Source organism: Chaetura pelagica, unplaced genomic scaffold (genome assembly GCF_000747805.2).
Source record: "Chaetura pelagica isolate M959 unplaced genomic scaffold, ChaPel_1.0 scaffold294, whole genome shotgun sequence".
Lineage (NCBI taxonomy): Eukaryota > Metazoa > Chordata > Aves > Apodiformes > Apodidae > Chaetura > Chaetura pelagica.
In genome coordinates, this window is record NW_009953068.1 from 841080 (window position 1) to 863089 (window position 22010).

At 55.9% G+C, this 22010-nt stretch overlaps 1 protein-coding gene across 1 annotated transcript in view; it reads left to right on the top strand.

The window, feature by feature from the left end:
• The window catches only part of SGSM1 (small G protein signaling modulator 1), a 28360-nt gene extending 9282 nt beyond the window's left edge, over positions 1-19078 (top strand). Inside the window, exons 3-24 of the mRNA XM_009996854.1 lie at positions 1560-1722; positions 2510-2662; positions 3210-3277; positions 3787-3932; positions 4389-4520; positions 4778-4902; positions 6956-7023; positions 7324-7484; positions 7850-7979; positions 10376-10514; positions 10857-10921; positions 11307-11452; positions 12049-12177; positions 12585-12767; positions 14665-14736; positions 15031-15615; positions 15736-15860; positions 17303-17385; positions 17579-17688; positions 17975-18071; positions 18473-18640; positions 18990-19078. Coding sequence (XP_009995156.1) covers positions 1560-1722; positions 2510-2662; positions 3210-3277; positions 3787-3932; positions 4389-4520; positions 4778-4902; positions 6956-7023; positions 7324-7484; positions 7850-7979; positions 10376-10514; positions 10857-10921; positions 11307-11452; positions 12049-12177; positions 12585-12767; positions 14665-14736; positions 15031-15615; positions 15736-15860; positions 17303-17385; positions 17579-17688; positions 17975-18071; positions 18473-18640; positions 18990-19078 — 3137 coding nt within the window. The remainder of the gene's footprint in view (positions 1-1559; positions 1723-2509; positions 2663-3209; positions 3278-3786; positions 3933-4388; positions 4521-4777; positions 4903-6955; positions 7024-7323; positions 7485-7849; positions 7980-10375; positions 10515-10856; positions 10922-11306; positions 11453-12048; positions 12178-12584; positions 12768-14664; positions 14737-15030; positions 15616-15735; positions 15861-17302; positions 17386-17578; positions 17689-17974; positions 18072-18472; positions 18641-18989) is intronic.
• The last annotated feature ends 2932 nt before the right edge of the window (positions 19079-22010 follow it).

Genomic DNA, 22010 nt, shown 5'->3' on the forward strand with positions numbered 1-22010 from the left:
CTTTCCCTGACAAGCAGAGCGTGCTGCAAGCCTGGCTCTGGCGAGGCAGAGCTGCCCTTTCCTCCGGGGAGAGCTGCTGTCCTTGCAGAGCCCTCCTCACCAAGCCTTCCTCCTCCTCTGGTAACCAACGTACCGCAAACCCCGTGATGAAACCAGTGGTCTGGCAGGAAAGGGCAGCTGCCCCCACCTGCTCTGTTGTGCCTGCAAGGGGAGGGTTTGAAGTGGACAAACAAGAGTTGGCACCTGTCACGTTCACGCTGCCCTGGGAGGGTGATGGAGGGCTGGGGGCTGCGCCAGCTGGGGGGCTGCTGGTCCCCATCAGTGCTGAGGCTGCCTTCGTGCTCAGCTCCAGGGTGGCTTGAATTGGCCAGGGCAGAGCTTGGGATCTCAGGAATACCTGTGGTCTCTTGCTGAGGATCAAAATTCCCCCCTTGCCCAGGTGCAGCTGCACAGACTCCCTGCCCCATGTCCCTGAGAAGGGATCTGGGGTGATGTGAGTCTGTGTGAGGGAGGGCTGGGTCTGGCATTGGGTCCCACAGCCACAGCCATCTGTGCTGACACTCCTCTGGGACAGGTAGGAAGACCCATCTGTGCATGGACTGTGCTAATGGCAGCGTGTCAGGCCTTCAGGAGGGTTTGTGCAGGGCTTTGCTCAGAAAACGAGGCATCCGTGCAGTGGCTCTGGGTGGCTGATGTTGGGTGGGCAGAGCTGGCTGCTCCAAACGTGCTGCTTTGCTGCTGGTGGCACGGGAGGTGTCTGGCAGTGCCTGGATGCTGCCTGCCCTGCCTGCCCTGCCTGCCTGGCCCTGAGCTGGGCACAGCACTGAGCAGAGCAGAGATCATCAGCACGTCTTTCAGCCTCAGGAGCTGATCTTGAGAGGTCTGCATGAAGGGTCTTTTTAAACATCTCCACAGAGTTGTTTGGCTGTGGGAAAAACTGCCTTTCCAAAGGAGAGGCAAAGCAGCATCTGCCCCAGGGAGGCTCAGCATGGCTGGCCCTGGCTCTGCAGTGATGGGTTCCTGGGGAAGGAGAGGTGCTGGTGGGCCAGAAAGCTGCTTGTCAGGCCCAGATCAATAGCCTGCAGAACTGTGGGTCTGTGTAATTTTCCAGTGCTTTGATCAGCCTGTTTAATAAGTCTGTGTTTGACACGAGCCATCCATCCTGAGCCCTCCCTGGGGACTCTGGCAAACCGATTGCTGGTGGATCCTGTACAAGTGGGCATCTTTCTGTGGAGTCATTGCTGTCTCCTCACCAGCAGAGCCAGTTCCCAGGCAGGGAGCCTGGCAGGACAGGGCAGGCAGCTGGGCCTCTCTGGGCTCTCTCTGTGACCTGGTGAGAGCCACAACCTGTTGCAGGGAGCTCAGCAAAGCTTTGCACCAGGACCTCGCTACCTGTACCTGCTGCAAGAGCCAACGGAGCCATCACCAAGCTGAGAGGGTCTCCAAAGCCAGGCTGGTAGCAGCTGTGGTTTATTAAACCTCTGCTTCAGCCCCAGGTTGTCGGTTACCTTCAGGTTTTTTCAGGCAAACGTTTGTGTGAACACTGAGGGTTTTTGCAGCTGCTGTGGAAGCCTGTGTCCTGTTCGGCCTGAAGCGGCGCGCGGCGGGATTCCTGCGCAGCAACAAGATAGCAGCTCTCTTCATGAAGGTGGGCAAGAGCTTCCCCCTGGCAGAGGAGCTGTGCAAGAAGGTGCAGGACCTGGAGCAGCTCATTGAGAATGCGTAAGGCACCACCAGCCTGGCTGCTGTCCCACGGGTCACTTGTGTGTCCGCGTGGGCCGGGGGGGGCTGTGGGTCGCAGCTGGAGCTGCTGCAGGAGGAGCTTCTCTTTTCAGTGGAGCTGAGTCCTGTCCTGGGCTCTTGGTCTAGTGAGCAAACTGGCTGTGCTTCCAGGAGGCTGTGAGTGGTGGTTTCAGCTAGAATGACCAGCTTCTTGCTCCCTCTGCCCCTTGTCTCACGCTTCAGGGACAGCTGAGCATGTTTGCTCCTGAGCTGCCACAGCTCATGGTGCACTTGGCCAACTGGAACCAAACTTGGTCTGCCCCCACGTGCAGGGCTTGAGCCTGCAGTAATTCACCTGCTGCTGGAGACTGGCTTACTCATCCCTGGACAGGAACCAGGGAGATGGATGGAGCAGCTACCTGGGGGCAGGAATCTTTGCACTCTCCTAAGATAAGCTGCTCTGCTTGTGAACTGCTCTCCTTGGGCACCAGAGGAGAAGGTGTGTGGGTTGGAGGGCTCAGCTGAGGCAGAGGCTTATTCCTGGGGTGACTTTACAGTGGGGAGCACATTTAATGAAGTCAGTTTTCAAATGCAGATGTGGGCCTTCTGGAGTAGAGGATGGAAGGGGTGAAGGGAGCAGCCTCCAGAGCCCTGTCCCCACCCTGGGCATCTCCCAGCCAGCCCCACTGAGCTCCCAGCCCCGCGAGGTTCCTGGGGTGCCTTGGGCTCCTGCAGTGCTCAGTGATGAGCCAGTCACCTTGTTGTCTTTTGCCTTGTGCCTCTAAAGACGAAATCAAGTCCAGGGCATCCCCGAGAACGTGCGCAAGGTGCCGAAGCTGCCCAACCTGTCTCCTCAAGCCATCAAGCACCTCTGGATCCGCACGGCCCTCTTCGAGAAGGTCTTGGATAAAATCGTGCATTACTTGGTAGAAAACAGCAGGTGAGTGCTGGCACAGGCCAGCCAGCTGCCCACCCCAACCCACCACCAGCATCTGCCCCTCCCCGTGGTGCTGGAGGTGTTGCTGGCTCAGCTGTGTCCATGTGGATCAGAGAAGTCCCTGGATGGGACAGGCCACTTGTTTTGCTCTTTGCCCAGCATGGGGGACTCTGATCCTGCTGCTGGTGGCCACCGTCCACTCCCTATAATAAAGACAGCTCTGCTGACAGCTGGGTTTTTGGGAACAGTGTTGTCCTCAAACTCTGCAAACTGCATGCTGTGGTGTCCTGTCCTGGAAGGTGTCAGCTCCAGTCCTGGGGCTGTTTTGTTAGGAAGTGGTGATGCCCACGATGGGGTGCAGGAGGGTGGCTGCTCCCCAGGAATTTCAAGACCAGCAGAAACAGCCTACTAGGGGCTTCCTGCCCTCTCACCATCAGGGGCGATGCAGAAAGAGAAGGGCATGACAGTGATTAAAAACAACAGTCTCTGTAATTTTGCAGTCCCAGGGGCTGAAATGCTACAGCATTCTGCTCTCTTTCATTTCTTCTAGTAAGTACTATGAGAAAGAAGCTCTCCTGATGGATCCTGTGGATGGGCCAATTCTTGCATCTCTGTTGGGTAACACTTTCCTCTTACCCTACTGTGACAGCTGCTTTCCAACCCCATGTTCCCAGTTCTGCCATCTGGGCTGTGAAAGGCAGTTGTTTTCTTGCAAGACCCTCAGAAAACTGGATAGCCTGGGGCAGGTAGCCCTGTGGAGCTCTCAGGAGGACCACAGGATACAGAGCTGCTGGGCAGTGCCCAGAGATGGGAGCTGCAAGGCTGAGCTTGGGGGCTTCCTTTCTTTGCCCAGGCTGAGCGCTGGGCTCTGGGCAGCAGCTCCATCCTGCAGCACGGGGCCCAGCAGGGATCTGGCCACTCAGGCAGCAGGTCCTTGCTGGCTGCCAGGGCCATCTGACCCCTCTGAATTCCTGGCTCCTGTTACACGATGCAGCAACGTGTGCTGAGCACTGGGTGCCTGCCATCCCACCTCCCCTGCGTGGAGGTGCCAGGCGCAGGGGCTCCGAGAGGTGACTGTGACCATTGGAACACCACCAACTGTCTTAGGGCTGTTCTTCTCTGTGCAGTGGGGCCCTGTGCTCTGGAGTACACGAAGATGAAGACTGCTGACCACTTCTGGACAGACCCCTCAGCCGATGAGCTGGTCCAGAGGCACCGGATCCACAGCTCCCACTGCCGCCAGGACTCGCCCACCAAGCGCCCGGCGCTCTGCGTGCGTGGGGGTGGCCTGGGGGGTGGGACGTGCCTGGGGGGCTCTGGGATTGCTCCCTCTGGTTTTACCTCTCACTGATGAGAGAAAGTAGAAAAGTGCAGTTGCTTGAAGTCTCCAAGGCAGAAGTGCTGGGAGCAGGGGTTGTGCTGGGAACCGGGGTCGTGTCGGGCCAAGGCGGCGCTGCAGGGTGAGGTCTCTGCCCCTTGGGAATGTGGGGTATGAGGGAAAAGCAAAGGCAGCTGAGTTCTGCTCTGTTTCTTGCAAACCAAGCACACTCCTGGGGCTTCTCTAAGTACAGAATTGAGCTCGGCCAGAGCCAGGAATCCTCTTAGAGGACACAAAGGGAAAGATTTCTAATAGTAACTTACTTAAGTGTGTCAATGGGCTTTCATGAAAAGCTTTTTGAAAGCAAGAGGCTTCTGTGCTCACCTCACGTTGAAGGTGGATCTCTTCCAGATTCAGAAGAGGCATTCCAGTGGCAGTATGGATGACAGGCCTTCCCTGTCTGCCAGGGACTACGTGGAGTCCCTGCACCAGAACTCCCGGGCCACGCTCCTCTACGGCAAGAACAACGTCCTGGTGCAGCCCGTAAGTCCCTGGGGCATCGGGGCTGTAAAATGCTGTTCTGCCCCCTGCCAGGCAGTTCTGCCCCAAGTTGCTCTTGGATGGAGAAAGGCACAGGCTCATTTTTAATCGGGGAAGGCAGTGACTGGGCTGTGTTGGTGATGTGGATCCTCCCAATGGAATGGAGCAGCTCTGCTTCTGTCTGAGTAGCGCTTCGTGCTTCTGGTGCCTTCCAGCCTGCTCTCAGCAGCTCCCTCTCCTCCTTTGTTTCTTTTCTCAAGCGAGACGACATGGAGGCCATCCCAGGGTACCTGTCCCTTCACCAGACAGCTGACATCATGGCTCTGAAGTGGACTCCCAACCAGCTGATGAACGGTTCTGTGGGGGACCTGGACTACGAGAAGAGGTGACACTCCCAGGGCGCCCTGGTGTGGGAAGGGAGGTGTCCCCCAGGCTCACGGGTTGGATCTGGTGTCTGAGGCCACCAGTGAGTTTTCCCACTGACTGCAGAGCAAAACATCCATCCTTGGGTCTGGAACAGGGGAAGGGACAGGGAAGAGGCCCGAGGTGGTGGGAGAGGCGAGCTCAGGGGAGCAGTGTCTGTCTCTGCTGGGAAGCGTTGAGCAAGGGAACTGGGAACGCTTGTTCTGAAAGAGACAAAGTGGTTTCCTTTATTGCCCTCAGGGGTTTCCTCAGGAGAATGCCCTCTCCATGCACTTCCCAGTGCTTGCAGGTTTACTGTGGTTATTTTAGCCCGTGGAGCCGAGACGCTCATGAACAGAAAAGGAGCATCTGCCGAGAGAGGGAGCACGAGCAGTTCCCAGAGAATGAGCAGTTCCCAGAGAATGAGCAGTTCCCAGAGAATGAGCAGTTCCCAGAGAACGGCACCTCGGGAGCAGCCGGTGCCACCTCACGGTGCTGGTTTGGCTCAGTCTGCAGCTGCTCCTGCAGGGATCCAAAGGCCCTTGGATGTAACGGGGTCCCTGGAGCTCGGTCCTCCAGGGGGGCTGAGGTCTCCTGGGTTTGCTGCCCGGGGTGTTTGCTGTGCCCTGGGGCTCCCTGTCGGGCTGTGGCATTTCTGCTGAGGGCTGCAAGCCTTGCAGGCTGCACGGGCACAGACCCACAGCAGAGCAGGAGCTGTAGCATCAATAGTCCCAGGTCCCGATTCACCTGAGAAACAAAACACAGCAAACAAAATCCCCTTTCCACCAGCAAATGCTCCAGGAGAGCTGGAGCTTTCAGGGCACTGGTTCTTTGAGCTGGGATTATGAACTTCTTCTGCAAAACTTATTCTCAGTTTTGTTTATTCTCAATTGTAGCTTTTTTTGTTTTGTTTCCTTGTGTTCTTTTCATCTCCCCTCTCTTCTTGGCCCCTGGGCCATTCTGTTATGCCTGGTTCCCTGCCCCTAAAATGCTGCTTTCATCTCTGCACTACTTTTCTGAGTTCTTGACTTGGGCATCAGCCTAAGCTCTAAAAATTCCCAGTGTCAAGACTTGACCAAGGAAAAGAGGAGTCAGATGACAAAGTAAGTATGAATCTACAAGAAGAGACTCCCCCTCACCCCTTCCTGTCCTCACCTGCCTTCATGAGCCAGTTTAGAATGCCTTTATTTTCAGTGCTGGTTTTGTGAAGTGGCAGATAATGCTGCTCAGAATCTGGAAATTCACTTCTGTTGCAAAGGAGCAGGATGTTGCTGGTGCTGACACCCTCAGAGAGCTCTTCCTGGGGTCTCCACAGAAATGAAACCCTGCCTGAGGCCACATGTCTCCTGGAGACATCCCCTTCCCCAGCTCCCCCTGGTCTCTCTGGGTCTGCCCTGCCTGGGGACCAGCAGCTCTGCAGCATTTTCTGGAAGTGCTGTCACCTGGAGGTGCCTGTGCTGAGGGAGAGCAGCTCCCAACAGAAGCAATGGGCACCAAATTTACTCTCAGCCTCAAAAAACCCCACTGATTGGTAGGGTTGCTTTCCCCCTGCCCTGGGGACAGGAGCTCAGCAGAGCAGCAGCCCATACTCAGACTGCACTCACAGCTTCCCCTGGGGCTCTGGGGCTGCTCCTGGCAGGTTCCTGGGGTTCTCCCAGTGCCACAGCAGGGCACCAAGTCCTTTCCAGGGTGCCCAGAGGAGGATCCTCAGCTCTGCAGGGCTACACATCCCTCCCTGTGACTGCCAGGATCCCTGGGCATGTTGTCTGTGTCTGGGAGTGATGTGAGGGTAGAGAAACAGCCCAGGGCTGGTGGGACTGGGCTTGCCCTGGTGGAACTGTAGTGGAAGGGACAGTCACTCTGGAAGGGTGTTGTCACCCACTCAGGCTGGCTTTGTGGCAGTCACGCTGCTGCTGGGACCTCATCCTTTCTGTAGCTTCTCCTGGTGCCAGCATAGCAGGATCTGGAGCTGGTGTGAACAGAAGCAGAGCCTCTTGCATCCCAGAAGCTCACGAGTTCCTGTTCCTCTGTTCCAGTGTGTACTGGGACTATGCCATGACCATCCGCCTGGAGGAGATTGTCTACTTGCACTGTCACCAGCAAGGTAAGGCCAGAGGGGGCTGCTGGGGGCTGGGGCTGCCCTGACACCTGCATCATTAGATCTTTGGGGAGTGCCTACGCGGGGATGTTTTGATCCAGCTCCAGGGCAGATGTCCAGAGCTCCGGGTGGTGCTCCAGACTTGTCATGGACTTTAGGAATCCAAACAAGAAATTAATTATTTCTTTTCCATACCAGAAAGACAATTCCCTGAGCTTTCTTGCCTGTTCTCTGCATTCCTGACTGGCAGTGTTTCCCTCGCTCATGTCTGTGTCTTCTTCCTGCTGTCACTGCTGCTAACAGTAGACTGTGGTGGAACAGTTGTCTTGGTGAGCCAGGATGGGATCCAGAGGCCCCCCCTGCGGTTCCCCAGAGGAGGACACTTACTGCAGTTCCTGTCCTGCCTGGAGAATGGTCTCCTGCCTCATGGGCAGCTGGACCCACCCCTGTGGTCGCAGCGGGGAAAGGTAGGGACCCCATGGCAGGGCTTGCTCCTGAGCCCAACACCAAGAAAGAAAGTGGGCTTGAAATACAGCAGTGTGGTTTAGCTCGTGGCCTTGACCAGCTTCTGAAGGGAGGTGGTTTGGGGGTGCTGGCCATGAGGTGTGGTGGGTTTGGTTCTCCTGGGCCTGGCCATGCTTTGTGGGTTACACGTACCCTGTGTACAAACAGGGCTGTGTCTTCACTGTGGGGCTGGAAGCTCAATCCAGGGGCTGCTCCAGCCAGGGAAGGAGCAAACACCAGCTGGGCTGGCCAGGCAGGGGCTCTGGGTGGGCAGGAGGTTGGCAGCAGGTGTGGGGCAGCTCCTGGAGAGCAGGTTTTGTTCACCCAGGGAAAGGTGTTCCCCAAGCTGAGGAAGAGAAGTCCCCAGGGCTCCTCCGAGTCTGCGTCCGACAAGGAAGACGATGAAGCCACAGATTATGTTTTCAGGATCATCTACCCCGGGGCTCAGTCCGAGCTGGGTGAGTGTGGTGGCAGAGGGTGCTTGGGTGGGTGGATGTGCAGGGCTGTGTGAGCAGGGGACACACACCCACAGGCACGTGGCAGAGCCTGCCAGGAAGGTGCTTCCAGAGGAATGGGCTTGGCTTGGGACAGGGCTGCCCTTCATTCCACATCATGCCCGGGCTGGGAAGGTCTTTTTTTGTTCTAACCTCTCACTTGCTCCTGAGCCCTTTGTTCCTGCAGCTGCACAACGGGCTGGTGGCCTGAGTGGTTGGAGAACAAATTCTTGCACGTAATTCCAGTAGCAAGGTTCACTTTGGTCATGTTCCCTGGGGTCACTTCTCACCATCCCAGGCCTCCAGGAGTGATTCTTGCCTTGCTGTCACCAGGCCAAGCCAGCGAGGGCTGCATTAGATCCAGCTCTGCTCCTCCGTTCCTCCAGTGCTGCTGCTGCAGCGCAGGGGAGAGGCTGCAGCCCCCAGCCCTGTGCTGCTGCCCTCACCCACCTGGCCCCCCTCCTGGCTCCCAGGGCCAGGCAGAAGGATGCTGCTGGATTCACCAAACCAGAAATCTCTCTGCAATGTCTGGTTGTGAATCATCTGAACATTGTGCTTGGAAGTGACTCTACGTTTGTCCTTCCTCTTCTGCAGGATACCAAGAACAATCTCTTTGACTTCTGGGAACATGGCAGAGGACTTTACAAGGGGGAAAACCAAGTGTGTAGTAGAAGACTTGTGCAGTGTTTTTTAAAGAGCCATGAAATCTGATCAAAACCTCAGTTTTCTATTTCTGAGGCTGGAAGGGGTAATCCCACCTCCTGTGACTCCTTTGGAACATCAGTTAGGATGATACTTCCCTCTCCCTGCCTTTGGGTGACTAACACAGTCCAGTGAGTCAGATAAGAACCTAATACAGGCTAAAATAGCAGAGAGAGACCCTCCTTTCTGTAGCTTCCTTTTGATCTACCCCTTTAAATTCTGTGCTAGGGGCCAGATTTTCTCTGAAAGGAATTGCTGCAGTCTCCTCAGATGGCATCATCAAAGTCTGTGTGGTTCCTGTGGACCTTCCCAGAGAGGGTGGAACTGCACCAGTTCTTTCTTCCCTACAGATTCTTCCCTTCTCCTCTTTCATTTGTGCCCTTGTCTTCTCTCTGTGTCTCTAGTTACCATTAATGGTAGTTTTCACCCATTCCTTGCATCTGTGATCTCCATCCCTGCTGTGAGAGGGAAGACCCCGAGGCCTCCAGCTGCAAGCAAGATCGTGGTGATGCCTAAATGGTTTCCAAGTCTCCCCACCACGGCCCGACCCCCCCTCACTGCCCTGGGAGCCTCTCGGTGTCAGTGTCATGGGGCTGCTGTTGTGTCTGTGCCACTGCTCGCCTGTGTTGTCACTTGGCAGTTCCTGCAGAGGTGCCCCTGGCCCTGCTGACCATCCCTGACCCCTCAGCACCTGCTCAACATGAGGGAAACAGGAGCAGTTCCACCTTTTTCTTGCTAGCAGCAGTTGCTCAGTATGACAAGCAGGGAGAGCCAGGGTGCCCGTGGGCAGGGGAGGAGACCTCCCAGCTGGGACCTGGAGTTTCTCCCACAATTTAATTTCCAGGGAGGAGCAAAGGGGATTACTTTTCATGACTCCTGTTCTACATCCCACAGTTACCTCCATCATGATGATCTTTTCCAAGGGAGGCCCAAGACTGAGGGGCAGGAGCTGTTCCAGGCCAGCAGCCCCACTCTCAGTCTGGGGACAGCTGGGCTGGAGCTGCATGTCCCTTGGGTTGGCTCTGCCCCTGCTGGGTCTGCAGGGCAGCTCCTGAGCAGGATCTGAGGCCTTTGCAGTAGCCCTTGGGAGCTGAAGCAGGGATTTAGCAAGTGACAACATGAGGAGCTACTTGCTCCTGCTGTGCCTCTCAACATCTTCATCCAAGTCTTTATCCCCTGTCTTGTGATTTGGATGCTCCTGCCTTTCCCTGAATCTTGGATGGGATCCTAGTGTTTGGGAGCTTTTACCTTCCAGTCATCCACTTGTCCTGGGACAACAGTTGATTCCAATCATGGTTTTTCTCATCTGTGCAACAGTCTGTTGCAGCCCCTTTTCTCAGGTCTGTCTGGGTTGGGTGTTTGTTTTCTGCCTCAATCACCAGTTGCAGATGAGCTTGTTGAAGGTGCTGTCATTAATTAGCAGATGGTTTTCTCTCACTCTCTCTCATCAATGCTCTTTGTTTCCTTTCCTTTCCTGAGCTCCTCAGTGCTGGTGCTGTGGTTACCTGGTGTGAGTCCTACTTGGCTGCTGGAGTCTCCTTGGGAAGACTGTGGGATGCTGCTAATCAAACCTCTCCTCTCTGGTGGCCTCCTGTGGCTCTCCCAGCTCCAGGCAGTGCCAGGCAGTCACTGATACTCCTCTCCCCACCCTCTTGCAGTGCCCCAGGACCTGATGGACACGCCAGGTCCCAGCCTGCCTCCCATGTGGCAGCCCAGCACCCGCAAGTCCTCCTGCTCCTCCTGCTCCCAGAGTGGCTCCTCGGACAGTGGGCCCCCCAACGGCTGCAGCCACGAGAGGTAGGAGGGTCCTGCTGCTGCTTGCTTGGAGACCTGCAGGGAGAGGAAAACACAGCTGAGAGGTGACAGCCCAGTGGTGTCTCCACTTGGCTTGGTTGCCCACGGACCATTTGCACAGGGGCCAGTGGGACATCTCCAGGCTGAAGTGAGGCTTGTCCCCTGCTCTGGGACATCTCAGTTGCTCTGTGGCCGTGTCCTGGCAGCAAGAGCTGCTGCTCTCAAGCTGGGCAGAGCTCCTGTGCTTCACCTCTGAAGGCAAAGCTGGGACAGTCAGATTCCAGCAGGGGCTGGGGGCAGCGTGGGGGTGTTTCCTCTTCTCACACCCCACGTGTTTGTTGTCAGGGCTCCGCTGAAGCTGCTGTGTGACAACATGAAGTACCAGATCCTCTCCCGGGCCTTCTATGGCTGTGAGTACTTGTCACGTCCATGAAGCCTTGATGTGTGGTGGGCAAGGGAGAAGGTCCTGGGATGGGGGCTAGGAGTGGTGCTGAGGCAGCAGGGCAGTGGCAGTGGCCAAGGGTGCTGGGACCAGTGTGTAGCAAGCAGGACCCCACGTGCATGTGCTCAGAGTTGGGAGCAAATATCCAAGCTCTGATCCTCGGAGTTCAGCCCAGCAAGCAGCAGTGCTGGTGGTGATACTGAGATCCTGACCCGTCCCAGCAGACTCCCTGCTCGGCTGCTTTTTGGGCTTCAGAGGGTCTCCTTCAGGGACCAGACCCCTCAGAGCTTTCTCCTGCTCTTCCCCCTCGTGTCTCCCCGAGTTCCCCAGCTGCGTGTTTGCTCCTGGCACAGGGCTGGCCTATTGCAGACACCTCTCCACGGTGCGCACCCACCTCTCGGCGCTGGTCAACCACAGCATCGTGTCTCCCGACCTGCCCTGCAGTGCCAGCTCAGGACTGACTGTGGACATATGGCAGAGATACCTGCAGGACAGCACGGTAGGGACACCCCAGTTGTGGTGGGCTTGGGATGTCCAGGGCAGCGTGGCATAAGCAGTTATGGCACGGTAAGGTGAAGCACACTGGGAAGTTCCCTCAGCAGAGAAGTCAGGCAGCCTGCCCCAGGCTGGGCACAGAGCCCAGGGCTCCTAATCCTCCACTCCTGGAAGCCAGGGAATGAAGGCTGCTCTCCTGAGCATGCTTCTGTTCCAGGCTGCCTGCAGCATGGTCTGTCCCCCCGAGCACTGTGCCCTTGAGGGGGGTCCCAGCACGCTGCCAGGGCAGGAGAGCTGCCCCCAGTGCCATATTCCTGACCTACTGCAGAGCTCAGAGGCACAGCAGTGACCTTGAGTGATTTGGTGGGGCACTTCCTGGCTGTGGCTGTCCAGTCTTTCCCAAAATGCCCATTCACAGGGGTGTCGTTAAGCCCAGGCAGAGACCAGAGAGAACATCTGCAGTGGACAGGCAGGAGTTGGTGCTGATCATCCCTTGGGTGTCCCCAGCACCCGGGGTGCTGGGAGGTGGCACAGCCAAGCTGGGGCTGCATCTGCCACCCACTGGGCTGTGTGTGCCCTGACTCCCAGCTCTTCCCACAGAGTTACGAGGACCAGGAGCTGCTGAGGCTGATCTACTACGGTGGGATCCAGCACGAGATCAGGAAGGCTGTCTGGCCCTTCCTGCTGGGCCATTACCAGTTTGGGATGACGGAGGCAGAAAGGAAGGAGGTTGGTGTGGGTGTGCTGGTGCCTGGCATTGGGGTGGTCTGGGTACTTCACAGCTTGTCCACCCTGTGAGCCCCCCATGTTGTGTCCCCTTTGTACTGCGGCTGTAGATGGGAAGTGGGAGAAAGACTCAGATAAGCAGGAATTGACAGGACCAAGCTGGGCACTGCCCTCTGCAGCTGCTGCTGTTCAGTGCCCTGCACACCTCAGGAAGGCGGGAAGGAGATGGACACTCATTTTTCTGTCCTAATTTCTGCCAGGCTCTGCCTGGCGCTGTGCAGGGACGGGCACCCTCATGTCCTGTCCAGCCATAGCTGACAGGAGCACTTCTCTGTGCAGGGCTGTCTGTGGGGTGCAGGAGGGCTCTCCCAGAGGCATTGCCCGAGACCCTCTGTCCCTCACCTCTGCAGGCTGACGAGCAGACCCGCTCCTGCTACGAGCACACGATGGCAGAGTGGCTGGGGGGGGAGGCCATCGTCCGGCAGCGCGAGAAGGAGTCGCACGCGGCAGCTCTGGCCAAGTGCTCCTCGGGGGCCAGCCTGGATTCCCACCTCCAGAGGATGATGCACAGGGACTCGACCATCAGCAATGAGGTGAGGGGGCTCCGTGTGCTGCAGGCAGGGATGGAGGCACAGCTCTTGCTCACCTGCCTTCCCTGACCTCTGCCTGCCTCTTGTGCCTTGTTGCTCCCTGTGATTTGTGCCGGCTGGAGCTTTAGTACCTGTTTCCTTTCATCTGTTCCCCCAGTGTTCAGCAGTAGGAGCAGACACTCCCTGCAGCATGACCCCAGTTTCTGTACTGTGTGGTACTGCCCTAGCTGAGAGGTTTTGGTGGTAATTCGAAGGTCTGACACATTTGCTTTGGTTCTTGCAGCCACAGTATCTGCAGGGACACTGAGCAGCTCTGCATCTGTGTCCCTGCAAGGGATGCTGGCACAGGGGGCCCGAGAGCCAGGGAGGGGGCAGGGGGTCCTGGCAGGGGGCAGCAGGTCAGCTGGGACCCCAGAACTCATTTGTGGAGCCACGTGTCCAAATCCAGACATGCTCCCCAGTCCTGTGAAATGTTCCTTGTGGCTATTTCTGGCGAACAAGAGAGACCCATTGACCTGGTTGGCACTCTGGGTACACACCAGGATTAGCCCCGTGGAAGTTGGTGTTGAAGTAGGGTGAAGAAGGACCATGTTTCTGGCACAGAGAGGCTGTGAGACAGGTCAGTGGGTTTCTTGTCTCCCTTTTCCATCAGCTGCCCAAGCCAAAGGGTGGGGAGGGAAAAGCCTTTTAAAGGAAAGGGAGTCCTGGGAACAGAGAACAAGGAGCGTTTCCACGTGGGCTTGGTCCTTGGAGGGGAGCAGCCCAGCAGGGCAGGGCTGGGCTATCAGAGCTGGGCAAGTGGAGGCCGAGCCAAAAAGGGCCTGGTGGGTGCAGAGCTGGAGGCTTCCCCAACATCCTCTGAGCTGCAGGGAGGGAGAGATGTGGGGAGGTCTGCCCAGGGTCTGTGTGCAGGGGCGAGGTGAGACAGCAGCTGGTGCTGCTGCAGCCCCAGGGGTCACTCCCGTCCCCACAGCATCTCTGCTGGGTTTCTTCCCTCACACCCACGTCTGCCTGTCCCGGGAGGGGAGCTGGCAGAGTCAATACATGCAAAGGTTTCCCCTTTTTCCCATCTCAACCTGAAATTTCCTGTTATAAAACGTTCCCATGGTAATGGAGGAAAACTGTGGCCCTTCCTCTGGGCTCAGAGCCCTGCCCGGTGCGGTGCTGGGCTGGGGCAGCTCCTGTGCCTGCTCTGGAGGGGCCGTTTTCCGTCGTTGCTCCCGCATCCCAGGACGGGCCCGGGGGGACTCGCTGGGTCGGGAAGGCTGGTTGTCCAGGGGGAACCCCCGGGGCAGGGCACGGGGCTGGGGCTGCAGAGCCTGCAGCTTCCCCCTGTGCCTCGGCTGGGAGCCTGGTAAGGGAGCTGCTTATTTGTAGTTGTTTTCCCAGGGGCTGCCTCGCCTGAGCCCGGCTTCAAACGTCGATATTTGGCCTTTAAGAAAAGGCAAAAACCATTATTGTAGTTGGAGGGATTGTTTTATAGCCTGTGACTTCATCGTTTATGTAAACTGAGACGGGAGGGCTGCGTCGCTGCCAAATTAGGGCAGAGATTTGTAGAAATCTGCAATCCAGGGAGGCAGCGTGACCTCCCTGCGGGCCAGGGGGAACCAGCTCCTCCCAGGCCCAAACACACGGCTGGCCTGGGGCTTTGGTTTTTGTCATCCTCTCCTGCAGCAGCTGCCGGGGCTGGGCTGAGGCAGGTCCTGTGCTGTGTGACAAACCTGCACAGCAGCGCCGGCGCAGCGGGAACATCTCGTGGGTCAAACATGGGAACGTGTTGGATGCGTTTTCTGCTAGTTCCCCACAGGCAGATGCACCCACCTCTGACAGCCTGGGGTGAGGCTGCTCCACACACCCTGCTCTTTGTCTTTTCACTGGCCTTTCCCCTCTCTCTCTGCAGTCTTCCCAGAGCTGCAGCTCTGGCCGTCAGAATCACGCCCGGCTGCAGAGCGACTCCAGCTCCAGCACACAGGTGGGTGCCAGGGCTTGGTGCCCTCTTGCTCGTTCAGACACCAGCCACCCAGCAGCACGTGGCTCTCTGCCACCTGATGCTGTGGGCTGGTTGATAACCATCATGATTTCTGGTGAAAAGGTGCTGGAAAAGGTAAATGACTCACAAACCTGCCTGTGGAGCCACTAAGTTTAGAACTGGGCTCTGCTTGGTAGGGTTAATGCTCAATCTGCTGTGCCCAGGCTCAGAGGACTAACCCCCCCATGGCCTTCACACCTTGGCTCCCTCTGATGTGGCTCCACTCGTGCTTTGCAGGTATTTGAGTCCGTTGATGAAGTGGAACAGACTGAGGCAGATGCTCAGCTGGGAGATGGCAAGCAAAGCAAGATCCCTAATGGGACGGTCCCCAACGGCACGTGTTCCCCTGATTCTGGCCACCCCTCTTCCCAGAACTTCTCCATCACATCAGGATTCTCAGAGCGCAGCTTCAGCAATGAGGACAGTGCCCTGGATACCAACAAATCCTCGGGAAGCTCTCAGGGAAAAGCTGGTGGGTCTGATGGGTCAGCCCCACAGGAACCAGATAGTGCCCAGCAGGAGGAGAAGCTGCAGGACCAAGACAGCCTGGAGGGTGAATTTCCCACCAATGGAAGCGTGGACTTTGTTTCCATGGGTGAGAATGTGGCAGAAGGCCTGCAGGATGGTGACTCCTTGGCCCTGACTGTGGTAGAGAGCTGGGCAGAGAGTGAGGCTGAAAAGCAAAGCTTGGTGGAGAGCGAAGACAACCTCTCTGAGGAGCCAGAGATGGAGAGTTTGTACCCGCAGCTGGATTCTCTGGCTGTAGCTGGTCTGGCCAACAGTGAAGCCTCTGCTGTCTCCTCAACGGGTGTCACCTACTCTGTAAGTATGTACTTGGTTGCTGGGTTGGCTTCTCCACAGAATCACAGAATGGTGGGGGTTGGAAGGGTCCCTCTCCTTACTTGAAAACAAACCAACGTTGCCATTTTTGGTTTGGGGCAGCCAGAGCTCCTGGACATGTACACGGTGAACCTGCACCGCATCGAGAAGGACGTGCAGCGCTGCGACCGCAACTACTGGTACTTCACCCCGGCCAACCTGGAGAAGCTCCGCAACATCATGTGCAGGTGGGGGGCTGGGAGGGCTCGGGGGGACTAGAAGGGGGTTCCAGCCCTCCCTGCCATGAGGGGAGGCTCCTCAGGCTGGTGGCTGGTTTCCCTAAATCGTAGCATCGTAGAATGTGTGGGGCTGGGAAGGGATCCAGCCCAGCCCCCCTGCAGTCACAGGGACATTTTTAACTAGATCAGGTTGCTCAGAGCCTGGTCAAGCCTGACCTTGCATGTCTCCAGGGATGGAGCCTCCACCACCTCTCTGGGCAACGTGTTCCTGTGTTTCACCACCCTCATTGTAAAGCAATTCCTCCTAATATCCAATCTAAGTCTCCCTGTAAACAATTCCTCCTAATATCCAATCTAAGTCTCCCCTCTTGAACTCTCCAGTTCAAGACCATTGTCCCTCCTCCTCTTGCTCCCTGCCCTTGTGAACAGTCCCTCTCCAGCTTTCCTGGAGCCCCTTCAGGCACTGGAAGGCCATTACATGGGCTCCCTAGAGCTTTCTCCTCTCCAAGCTGAACAATCCCAGCTCTCTCAGCCTGTGCTCCATTCACCCTCAGGCTGGAGCCTCAGCCTTTGCTCTGGTTGCTGCGTTCCACTGCCTTCCTCCCCCAAATCCCCTCCTCATCCCAGACCTGAGGCCACAGCTCCAAGGACCTCCTGGTCCCTGGTGGACCCTGTGCTGCCTCGTGCTGCTCTGCCTCGTGACTGGGAGTGTCTGGGCTGTTGGCTGGAGCAGAGGGCTCATGGTCTGAACCCAGCACATCTTGCCTGCTCTCTGGAATATGCCTGGAAAAAATGCTTTAATGAGGCTGAGCCCGCAGAGCTGTGGCACTAATGAGGACGTGCTGGAGGTGCTCAGTGCCTGCCCAGGAGACAGCAGCACCTGGGGGCATTTCTGATCCTCTTGGCTTGGTCCCTGTGACTAGGAGGTTGCTGTGTGACATTCACCAACTCAAACCAGCTCCAGCTCAGCAGCTGCAGCTGCCTCAGGGGCAGGAAAAGCTAAAATATTATTACTCATCTTGCAAAAATGAGGAGAAGCTGCTGTTTCGTTAGAGCTGTCACTCGATCTGACAGCCAGAGCTGGAGATCTCTGCTGAGATATGACCTACAACACAGCAGATTTTGGAAAAACTAGTGGGTAGGATGGAAAAGATTCTTCCCTCATGCCAGCAGTGGATCCAAGTCCTTTTGGAACACGTTTTTTGACTTGCTACCAAATATGGGAAGATACCTCTGCAGGGCTGGTTGCATCTTGGGACACTGGGTCCAGGGAGGAGAAGCAGGGAGGGAGAGCCAAGAGGATGATAAATTGATCAACCCCTCACTCTGCCATGGCACAGCCTTGGTCATGGCCATGGCAGGGTGTTGATCCAGGGCTGTGCCACACATTAACTTCCTCCTGTGTGGCACAGGAAAGGCTCATGGGCTGCTTTTCCTTCTCTCTCTTGCAGCTACATCTGGCAGCACATTGAGATTGGGTATGTGCAGGGGATGTGTGACCTTCTGGCTCCTCTCCTGGTCATCCTGGATGATGGTGAGTGGGTGGCTCTGGTCTACTGGTCCCCATACCTTTGTGGGAGTGTGTGGAGGGATCTGCTGGGCTGGGGGTGGCCCTTTGCGGTTGGAAGGTCCCATGTTTGGAGGGGTGGTGGTAGGATATTCCTAGGGAAGTTTCTGCTGCAGGTGCAGCAGTGGTGCAGCAGTGACTGTCTCTGTTCCCTGCACAGAGGCTCTGGCTTTCAGCTGTTTCACTGAGCTGATGAAGAGGATGAACCAGAACTTCCCCCATGGGGGAGCCATGGACACCCACTTTGCCAACATGAGATCTCTGATCCAGGTAGGAGGGTCCCATCACAGGGCTGGCACCCTCTCAAACCAGAGGGGGAAATCCTGGAATGGGGGTCTCGGAGGGACTGAGAGGAGTTTTCAGGAGAGGGAAGCAGGAGGAAGAGCAGGGGGCTGTGAAGACAGCCTGGAGCAACACGTGTCAGGACTGCAAAGGAGGGAGAGGCTGGGTGGAAGATGGTGTGGTAGGAGAGCAGTGGGAAGGGAGGAAGGCAGGCAGAGGAATGTCTGGTGCTACTGGTGTGCACTGCTCAGTGTCCTTTTGCTTTTCTTGGCAGATTCTAGACTCTGAGCTCTTTGAGCTGATGCACCAGAATGGTGATTACACTCATTTCTACTTCTGCTACCGATGGTTTCTCCTGGACTTCAAGAGAGGTGTGTGCTGGGAGGGAGGCAGCAAACGGGGAGGGAGGGCAGGTGTGCTGTGCTTCCACACTTCCCAGTACACTGCAGCTTCACTCATCTGCACTGTCCCCACGTGTTCCTGTTCCTCTGGTGGGTCCGTGGCTGACTTTTCTGTCTCGGTGCAGGGTCTGTTGTTGCAGAGCTGCTGGTGGGTACCCAGCAGGTGTGTGTCCTGCAGCCTGTGCCACCTGCTGCAGGCCAGAATGTTTGTCTTTGCAAATGACTGACTTATTGCTTCCAACTGGAACGGGTTCTTGTGGGAAGGAACCACAGAGCGTGTCTTCCCAGCGCTGTGGTGAGCTCTGTGAGTCAGGAGGGCTGTAAAACCATGGCTGGTGCAGTAACTTCTGGCCTTCCTCCTCTCTCACCAGAGCTGGTGTACGATGACGTGTTCGCCGTCTGGGAGACCATCTGGGCAGCTGCACATGTCTCCTCTGCACACTACGTGCTCTTCATAGCCCTGGCCTTGGTGGAAATGTACCGGGACATCATCTTGGAGAACAACATGGATTTTACAGACATCATCAAGTTTTTCAACGGTACAGCTCAGGTTCTGTTGGGCTCCCCCTGTGGCAGCTGCTGAGGTGCAGGAGCACGTCTGTCTGTGGGCAGGCGTGTCTGGGCTGTGCTGGTGAATGTGCAGAACAAGCAGAGCAGTGGGTGGTTGTGCCAGGCTGGTGCTGGAACAGGATGGCAAAGAGCTGGTTAATGATGACTCTTCGGGGTCAGGTGTCTCTTCGAGGGTTGGGTGGAGCCTGGGGACTTGGGCAGGAATTTGCAGGTTCATCTCCTGCCTTGAGCTTGGCTGAGCAGCAGAGGGGCTGGGGGCACCTGGAGACCTGGGCTGCTCAGGTCTAGCCTGTCTTGTGCCTTCCTTCTGTGTTCCAGAAATGGCTGAAAGGCACAACACCAAGCAGATCCTGAAGCTGGCTCGGGACCTGGTCTACAAAGTCCAGACTCTGATCGAGAACAAATGAAGGACACGGGAAAAACGAGGCACCCAGACAAGGAGCCAGGACTCCCCTTTCATGCTCCCTCCCCTTCCTCCTGTTCCCGAAGTGCCACACCGTGGAAACAAGGTAGTTGGACACACGCTGCTGTCCAAACTGGAAGTCCCCTTAGCTCTCCAAGTGCTGTGTTCAGTGTTAGCTCCAGGGGGCCTGGCTCACATCTTCACAGCCTTCTTCAGTGACTTGACCAAAGATCTGTACAACTGCATTTCATCCCTAAGGACTCGCGCTGGGAGCAGGACCCAGGCAGGCTCTGCCTTGCCTTGCTGCAGCACGGGTGGTTACCACCACCACTGCCGGGGCAGTGGCCAGCATCCCAGGTCAGAGGTGGGTCCAGGGGGAGCTGCCAGCCCCCCCCCGGGGCCCACGCAGCCTTTGTGACAAGGAAATGAAGCTGCTTCCTTGGGGAGCTGCTGCCCCGTGGCACAGGAAGGCAGCCAGCCCGGCGAGCCTGGGCAGGCAGGGAGCTGCCAGCACTCAGCTGCTCAGTAACGTTGGGAGGCTCTGCCAGTAACAGAGAGAGACTTTGATCACAGAAATTCCTCTTCTTTTGATCTTGTCCCTCGATGCATAGTATCCCCTGTAGTGTTTTGGTTTTTAGGGCTCTGTTCTCTCCCTGGGATTTTGCTTTCTTTGTTACTATGATATCTGAGCACACAAGAGCTTCAACTCTGGCTGGATTTTCAGAAGAGCTCTAAATTCAGCATTGGGTTTTTCTTTCAAAATTCAGCCTCTGTAAAGCTCTCTGAACAATGGAAAATCTGGTCCTAACCTCTCTGGGAACTCTAGACTTGAGGTTTCCATACCTGCCTTATTCTAGCTGCATGTGTTAGGAGTCTGGTCTCCCTATCCTTCCTCTGCAACCCCAGTCAGGGGAGAGCTCCTCAGGAGGCAAGTCAGAGCTCCCAGTTTTGGGGACTTGCCCTCTGAAGGTGCCAGTCTCTTTTTTTCTTAAAGACCAGCTGCTCAAAGCTGGGCAGTGCAAACAACCCCCTCAGTGCCTGCAGGTTTTCTGTGTGCTCCTGGGCCTGGCTGCAAAGCCCCCTGAGTCCACTGAAAGCCTCCAGTTAGGTCTTGGTGAGCTTCTTTCACCTACCTGTGAAGGGGAAAGTAGCCTGTGGTCCCTGAGTGGTCTTTGCTTTTGGGAGATGCACTTCTGTGGCTGCTTCTCCTGCAGTGGCTCTGCAGCCCCTGGAGCACCCTGCATGAAGTGCCTCTCCAGCAGTGCCAGAGGGCTGGGCTGCTGTGGCTCCCAAAGGCTGCACTACCCAGGGCTTGGGTTCATTTTTCAACTCAGGTAAAAACAATAAAGGCAAAAAGGAGGAGCAGGTTGTTGGTAGGTCTCATTCAGCCAGGGAGGGCTTTGTCACAGCCACAGGAGGCTTCCAGGAAGGTCTGCTTTCAGCAGCAGGGAGGACACTGGGTTGTAGCTCTCTGTGAGGGTAATTTCTCTCGAGTTTTGCTGCAAAAATTTGTGTTCCCCCTCCATGTGATGTGTGCTGTGTGTGTGTTTTCCTCCTCCCCTCTGCCAGAGCAGGCTCTGCTCTTCTCTTGCTGTTGGAGAGCTGCTCACCAGAAGGGAAAAGGGGCCCTTCCCTTCTTCTGTGGAACATCTGTCTGTGTTGACTCTGTGTTGTATTAACTTGTGGCATGTGTCAGATGTTGCTTGTGGGAAAAAAAAGACAGATGTAAATCTGCAGAAGAGGGCTGCTCTGGAAAAGCTCTGCGGAGCGTGGTGAAGCCATTTGCAGCTCCTGAGCAAATCAGACCATCTTCCTGCAGTGCTGGGACACAGAGGAGGCTGCAGCAGGACAGGACAGGGACCAGTGCTGTGTCCTGAGCCCTTTGGGGAGGAGGGCTGCAGCAGAGGGGAGCACTGGGGAGCCTTTCATTGCTCATAATCCTGGCAAGGAAATGTGCAGCAACAATCCAGGCAATTCTCGGAAGCCGTTTTTGGTGTTAAGGCTCCAAGATGTGCTTGGGCTGCAGTAACACAGGGGAAAAAAGGCATTTGAGCTTCAAATCTGACAGTTCACATATGAATCTTTCATTGCTCCACAAAGCAGAGTGGGAAGCTGGTGCTCTCCCTGCCAGGCTGTTCCTGTTCCCTCTAGGTCCTGGGACAGGTAATAATCCACCTGTATCAGCTCCTCCCAAGGGGAAGTGCTCTGTCCTCCCCTTTCTGAGGGACAAGTACCAATAGATCAGCTTGAACATGGTCTTACCAAGCAGCAACACTGACACTTTATCTTTCAAGCTTCTGTTTTTCTTCTCTTGGTTTTTTTTAAACAAAAACAGCCAAGAAATCCTGCACAATATTTGCTGTCTGTACTGAGAGTGTCTCTGGGCCACTCCATAGCAGTGTTTTTGAATAACTTCTGGGGGGAAAAGTATTTATTTATTGACTGTACATTACTGTGTGTCCTTGTAGACTGAAGTGTGTGAGTGTGTGTTGTTATGCAAATGGAGATATACCTTTTCAATGTTCTTTACAATATCTTGTAAATGTTTACCAGAAAATCGTGTCTATATATTATATATATATATATATATGCAGTCTGGAGAGAAAATATGTTAATTAAGTGGGTTATTTTTTGAGGGAGGGAAGAAGAAATCTTTTGCTTCTAAAGGACTGTGTGGTTTCTATAGCACCTGTTCCATGATGTGCCAATCTGTCACTGTCCCTGTGCTGTGAGCTGCCCAGGGGCAGCAAGGGGAAGCTCAGAGCAGAACCATCATCAGGGCCTCAGCTCGGCTTGGCTTTAGTTCTGTCTGGAAAACTGGAAAAGAACAAAAAAAAAAAAAAAAAAAAAAAAAAAAAAAAAATAGGGTTTGTTGCAGGTCTGGAGCTGAGCAGAGGCCCCAGGAACAGAGCCCCAGGAACAGAGCCCCCCAGGAG